The following is a 6,960-nucleotide window of genomic DNA, read 5'->3' as shown; positions in this document are numbered from 1 at the left end:
GGGCGCCGCCTCCGGGTTCCCAGTGCCTGGCCCCGGCGCCCGGCCGCGGACCCGCTCCTCTCCTGGCGATCTCGGAGACCCGGACCGCGGTAAGTCAGGGCGCCTGATCAGGAGGGGAGCGCGTCTCGGTCTCCCGGAGCGCGGCGGACGCGCCCCGAGTGGGAAGCGCAGCCGCCCGTGCGGTGGAGCCGCGGCCCGTGTGGTTCAGCCCCTCTCCTTCCCCTCTCGGCCTGTCTTCACTTACTTTTTTTTTAAAAGGCGTAGGAAAACATCTCACTGCTGCATTGCCATGAAAACATTTTTTTCATTATTATTGAATTATGGGCATTCTTGTAGAAAATTTGGAAAATACCTAAAAAGCATCAAAAGAAAAAGCCACCACCATGCAAGAGACCTTCATTTCAGCAATACTTGAATACTATACACCGGCCTGAAAGAGTAAACGTTTATTTTGTTTTATTATTTTATTTTATCTTATCTGATGTCATCTCATCTCATGTCATCTCATCTCATTGTACTTATTTGACCAGCAAGGTCTTTGGGTATTGCTTTTTCTCTGTGGAAAGTGCCTGGGATTTGGAAAGCGTTACTGATATCTGATCTTTGTTTTGTTTTGTTTTTCTTCCGGTACCAGGAATCGAACTCACGACCTGGCCCTTGCCAGGCAGGTGCTTTGCCGCTGAGCTAAATCCCCAGCCCCTTGATATCTGATCTTGGTTATAGTAATGGAGAAGCAGGGGAATTCAGAAGTTGGCCCAGCAGTAGCCTCCATACTGATAACTCACTTTTGTGCACATTTAAATTAAGGAGGAGCTCTCAGCTCCACAAAGGAAGACCCCGGGGTAACCGTGGCTGTCATCTCAGTCAGGATGCTGGGGGCTTTGTTGTGTTCACACGTGGTGTTTGAATTCACCATGTGACGAGTGAGTTTCTTGAGGTGAAAGCCCTCTGCCTTCGCTCCCTGTCTGGGGCTATGGATCAGGTGCGTGGAGGTCCATCTGTGGAAGTCCTTCTCACTCCCTGGAGGGGACCCCTCTTGAGCTCATCCACCAAGGGCCTATCTATGATACGTGATTGGCAAGTGAGTCATTTTGAAATTAAGGTTCACTGTGAGATTTCAGAGGGACTCACTGATGTCACCCTCAGAGGGTGAGACAGTTCCTGGGTGATTTGGGATCTTCTTTCCTGGCAGCTGAACGGAACACTTAGGCATTCATGCGTGCACGCCTGCATCTGATGAATGCTGACTGGGCTCCCACCACAGGCCAGGCACTGTTCTAGGCATGGGAGCTAGAATGAGGGACAGCCACGCAGAGGTCCTCGTCCTCAAACGCTTACATTTTGGTGGGAAAGAAAACATTAAACAAGAAACACAATAATCAAGACAACGATATTATATTAGATGATAAAACACTGTGGAAAAAAAGAAAAGGAAGAGGTACTGAGACTAAGAGAGAAAACTGTGAACTAAGTTACAGATACATCTATGAGTACTATAAAGTTAATATGCAAGATATAAGGAAAAAATAAATAATAAGACTTTTAACATATAAAACATATTGCAGGACAGGAGGTTTTCCTACAGTGATTGGACTATTTCCAGAGTGTAGTGTACCTATTATTCATGTTCATTTTGCCACTGGAGTGGAATTGACTCCAATACTTCATGCTGGAGTGGGGACAAAGGTGAACAAGAGAATCTCTGACCTGCAGGAGCTCTTGCAAGGAAATGCCCAGGCACGTCTACAGATGACAAGAATACGATGGGTTTTATAGGCAAAACAGAGACAAGGAGGGATTCGGGGCACCGTGGAGAGGGGAGGTCTGTGCAGGGGTCACACATAGTTTGCTGTAGGAGCAAGCTCCTCAAAGAGCAGTAGAATCATAGTAAACAGATGTGGAGGGCATGCTCCACGGAAGTAAGGAAGAGCCTTGGCAGGGTTATTTCATGCCAAACCCTGTTGTATACCGCCAACACTGACATCGTTATTCTCAGCTCTTAGATGAGGAAACTGAGGAACCTTAGATTTATTTCGTTTGCAGAAGGTAAGATTCCTGTCTTCTGCTCTCACCCATTCTCTATCCAAAATGCTCGCCCTCTTCCCGTGTTGAGTTTGACTGGGTCCCTCTCACCTTCCCGTATTGAGTGCACTGGGTGGACTCCCTGAGTGTTTGCATTTCCATTCTTTATACCGCTCTTGCCCCCCAGAGAGGTCTGGGAGCTCCTGGGGATAGGAAGGCAGAGCCAGAAGGTGACAAGAAACATCTTTCTGGTCTGTGAGCCTTGCCTCTGCACGGTATTCTCCCAATTCCTTGGGAGACCCTGGCCACCTTGGGAACACTGTGATGCCAGGGAGAGGGGAAGGAGGGAAGACCGACACCAAACCACTCCCAGGAAGGGCCTGCTGGCCTCCGTTGGCTTCTTTCCTGCTAAGAGGTAAATACCATATGTTTCCAGAATTTGGACATAGGGTTGTGAGAAAGATGAAAACAACGAGAATTGCTTCCAAGAAAAACTGACTCATCAAATTCTTGACTCAATTAGGATCATATTCACCCACATGAAGCTTATCCAGAATTGGTTTTACCCTAATTCAGCTTCCTAAAACAAATAATGCCAAATGATTTCAAGACTGGATCTTTGAGTCTTGCTTAAGGAATGCTCTTTCGAGGAACTGCTTCAGAGATGCTGGTAGCAGGAATGCTACCCCATTCCTCCGAAGGAGGCGCTTCAGGAGGACCTTGTGGTGCATGAAAGACAGAGCAGGGCTGGAATCAGATCTCTGAGCTCTGGCTGTGACCTCCCCATCTCTGTGTCTCCCCTGCCTGCCCCAGAATACACCCCTCCCAGGGGAAAGCTGGGCGTCAGCCACAAAAGCCCTGCCCAGACAGTAAACGCTTAAGAAAAGGCAAAAGTTGCCAATGCTGGGAAAGCTTCTGTTTTAGAAGCTTCTAGGCTGTTATCAGTGCTGATAGGTGAGCCAGCTGGAGCAGGCAATAAAATGCAGAAGTGTATGCCAAGAACAGTGAGGTGCCCTCCACTGGCTCCTTCGCTGGGTGCAGTAGGGGGTCCACTTGGGCTTCACTTGTAGCTGTTCGGTTCACCTGCCCAGAGCCCTGTATCCTGAGTGGGTCCCAGAAGGCCAGCAGCCCCGGGCCTATGTCCATGCCTCAAACCCAGACACAAACAGAAATGTCTCTCTTTCTCGGCCCAACAAGATCCAGTTGGAGAGTGTTCAGCATAGGCTGGTTTTGTTTGGCGTGGGCATCCCGGTTTCCTGCTGCTCCTGCCTGCCCTGGCTCTTTCCCAACTGTGCAAACTCCACAAAGCTGTGGCTCCGTCTGGGGCTTGGGGAGGGGCATGGAGGGTAGCGATGGGAGCAACTCTTGTTGGTCTATTTAGGCCAAAAGCCAGTCTTCATCTAGGACCTCCAGTTTCACCTGACAAAAGTGACTGATTCCTCAGTTGCTTTGAGCCTAAAGAGCCTGTCTGTACTCTACATGGTCCGGGGAACTCCTCATTCTATAATAATAAAATGTGACTCCATAGCTCAAAGATTCCGTTTCATATGTACGATGACAGGACCAATTTTCTTTGGTAAATTGTCTCACCTCCGTGGAGTGCAGTTTTCTGTAAATTAAGATTGTTGGGTCAGTCGTTCTCTAAACTCACTTGAGTCCAACAGTTTGATGCTAGGGGCTGCTGAACGTGTAGGTGCTTTGGTATCAGAATGGAAGTCTTAGAAAATCTGGCATAAACTCCCAAATGGCATGCAGATTGGACTCTGTGTCATTTACACCATGCTGCTGATTATTAAGAGGCCATGGCTTGACTCATTTGGAAACTCATTACACAAAATACCACTGGGTCCCAGCCTGCAGGCACTTGGGGTGCAGAGGACATTTAGCCAACACAATGCAGCCTTTTAAATGTAAAGCAAGAAAAACTTTCCTTTAAATATGCAGAGTTGTTCTCTGACAATTAGTTAATGAACTTGGCTTTTCTGGTCTGGCAAAAGCCCTGACAGGCTAATAATTTAAGGTGCCAGTGTGAGTCAGGTTGGGGACAGCTGGGGTTACAATAGAGATGACAGTTTGTCTGTGGGAACGGAGACATGTAGTCTTCAGACTACATCAGAGACATGAAAAATGAAGAAAGAGCTGAAAAACAAATGAGACTTGAAAATTAGGTGATGAAATAATGCTTTATATTCTTTCTTTCTTTTTCTTTTTTTTTTTTTTGCTTTATATTCTTTAAAAATATTCTTCCAGGTACTCTGCAGCACAAAAGAAGATTTTCTCATGTCCTATACCACACCCAGCTATCCTCAATCTTGGCTGCAAGTGAGGAGGTCCTGGGAGGGATGTTACTCCGTTATAACAGGGATGTTGTACCGTTATAACAGAATTCCTGATGGTGAATAATTTCTAAAGCACGGAGTTTTATTGCTCACTGTTCTGGAGGCTGGGAAGGTCAGGGTCAAAGGGCTCGTGTCTGGAGAGGGTCTTCCTTCTGTGTCATCCTATGGTGGAAGAAAGGAGGGCAAGAGGGCATGAGGAGACCAAAGTCATCCTTTTATCCAGAGCCCACCCACAAGATAATGGCGTTAATTTATTCTAGTCACTCTTTAAAGGTCATAGCTTCCAAGGCTGTTGCAGTGAGGATTAAACTTCCAATATATGAACTTTGGAGGACACATTAAAAGCACAGCAGGAGGTTTTACAGAAAAGTCCCAGGGCTAAGCAGGAACCTGGACTGAGAACATTAAGACATCTCTAATGGCATCACTGTCTTGTGAGAGCTCCACAAGGGATTCCAATACGATACGAAGCCTGGTCTCCAACCAGCAGTGTCAGCAGCAGCTGGGACCGTGTTAGGGATGCCAGTGCTCATGCTGGGCCCCAGACCCGGGACAGATCCTCTGGAGGTAGAGCCCAACAATCTAAACTGAAGCGAGGTGCTTTTGTTTATTTTAATTTGGGGGGTGGGTACCAGGAATGGAACTCAGGACCTTGTGCTTGCCAGGCAGGAGCAGGTGCTTTTAAAGCATACTGAGATTTCAACACCACCACCTTGGAACAGTACGACATCCCTGTTATAACAGAGTAACGTCCCGCCCAGGACATCCTCACTTGTAGCCAAGATTGAGGACATCTGGGCGTGGTATAGGACATGAGAAAATCTTCTTTTGTGCTGCAGAGTACCTGGAAGAATTTTTGTAAGAAAAAAATGGTTTGGGTCAGGGAAACTTTCAAGGCAGATGTTTCTGACTGCTTCCCTGGCCATAGAAAATACCATGTGGGTTTTAGTAACAGGTGTTTTCAGTGTACCCACCAATATGAAATGCAGAAATTACTCTTAAGGTCATTCACTTAGTGGAGCTATTGCTTCCAAACCAATTAACATTTGAGTGTCCTCGTGTTGCCCTCCATAATTCTAGTTTCACATGGTCATTAAAGAACTCCTTAACAGTAACTGGTAGCAGGATTTTTTTGCCCATTGTGGTCACTTGGGTTTTGGAAAATAAAATGATACCTTCCATTTAAGACATGCTCTTTTCTGGCACAGGCTTCTGTGCAGGTGGTTTATGTCATTTAAGAAGAAACTGAGAAGCTAAAGCAGAGGGATCACAAGTTCAAGTCCAGCCTGAGCAACTTAGTGCCTTTATAAAGACACTGCCTCAAAAATAAAAACTAAAATCAGCAAGGCAGATAGATGTAGCTGAGTGAGAAGGCCATAGGTTTGATCCCAGTGACCACACACACACACACAGCACACCACACAAAGAATCAGTAGCAAAAATGAGTAGCTGGGCATCTCCTGAGCCCGTGCCACCTTACCAACCCTAACAGACCTTGCACAAACTTAAAAGCCTAGCCATCAGGAGGGCCACAAACATCTTCGCTTCTCATTTATGACTGATCTGGCCACAAAGGAAAGAAGAGAGCCATGGTCCTCCAGGGGAGACCCAAAGCTAAAACCCTAAATCCTCAAAACCTCAAATCCTTGGGCTGTGATTTCTTAACTAGGTGGAAAACCTGATAAACTCCTCCTTGGAGCACAAAGTGTGTGGCTGCTATGTTCCCATTAGGGTAGCAGCCACTCTGCGCATCTCATCAGTGACCCGACAGCCTGTAACATCAGTGATGTTTTAGAAAGGGGACATCACACAGCGGAAAAGGCTCACTTCTGTCACCTGCACCTGTGTGTGTGTGTGTGTGTGGGGGTGCTTTGGCCAACATGCACTTTTGATTTCATGTTACACCTTTCTTTTAGGAAGTTTGCCCAGGCCGTTCGCTGTCCCACCGAGGAAGCCCAAGATGAGCTTGTCTAATTCCACAGCTGTGATGCCCTTCCTGGCCACTGTGTGGCAGGGGACAGTTCAACCAGGCAGCAATACATCTGGCCTGGCCCGCAGGTCCCTTGTGCGCGACGACAGCAAGCTGGAGGCTCTCTACATCCTCATGGTGCTGGGTTTCTTTGGCTTCTTCACTCTGGGCATCATGCTGAGTTATATCCGCTCCAAGAAACTGGAGCACTCACATGACCCCTTCAACGTGTACATCGAGTCAGACGTCTGGCAGGAGAAGGACAAGGCATTCTTCCAGGCCCGGGTTCTGGAGAGCTGCAGAGCATGCTATGTCATAGAAAACCAGCTTGCGGCAGAGCAGCCCAACACATACCTGCCTGAGTTCAAGCCTTCCTCATGAACGCCATGGCTGGTTAAAGGTGGACACGCTCCACATGATAATCCAATGTTTCTAATCACATGCTTCTCTTTTTTTTTTTTTTTTTTTTTTTTTTTTTTTTTGGTATCAGGAGTTGAACTCAGGGCCTCACACTTGCCAGACAGGTGCTGTGCGGCTGACCCTTCTTTCATAACCTTGGTCCTGTTTCCCAGAAACATTCGCTTTTAATACTTAAACTTTTTTTTACCCCCTTTTTTTTTTTTTTTTTTT

The 6,960-nt window shown here is 47.0% G+C and overlaps 1 protein-coding gene across 1 annotated transcript; it reads left to right on the top strand.

The window, feature by feature from the left end:
• The first annotated feature begins 6 nt into the window (after positions 1 to 6).
• Positions 7 to 6,782, top strand: Kcne1 (potassium channel, voltage gated subfamily E regulatory beta subunit 1). Its single transcript, XM_005375703.2, has 2 exons — positions 7 to 89; positions 6,278 to 6,782. Exon 2 carries the CDS (start codon positions 6,322 to 6,324, stop codon positions 6,709 to 6,711), a length of 390 nt encoding a protein of 129 aa, XP_005375760.1. The 5' UTR covers positions 7 to 89; positions 6,278 to 6,321; the 3' UTR covers positions 6,712 to 6,782.
• The last annotated feature ends 178 nt before the right edge of the window (positions 6,783 to 6,960 follow it).

This window comes from Chinchilla lanigera, unplaced genomic scaffold, assembly GCF_000276665.1.
Source record: "Chinchilla lanigera isolate Chin_1 unplaced genomic scaffold, ChiLan1.0 scaffold00006, whole genome shotgun sequence".
Classification (NCBI taxonomy): Eukaryota; Metazoa; Chordata; class Mammalia; order Rodentia; family Chinchillidae; genus Chinchilla; species Chinchilla lanigera.
This window is presented reverse-complemented; position numbering and strand designations above follow the sequence as displayed.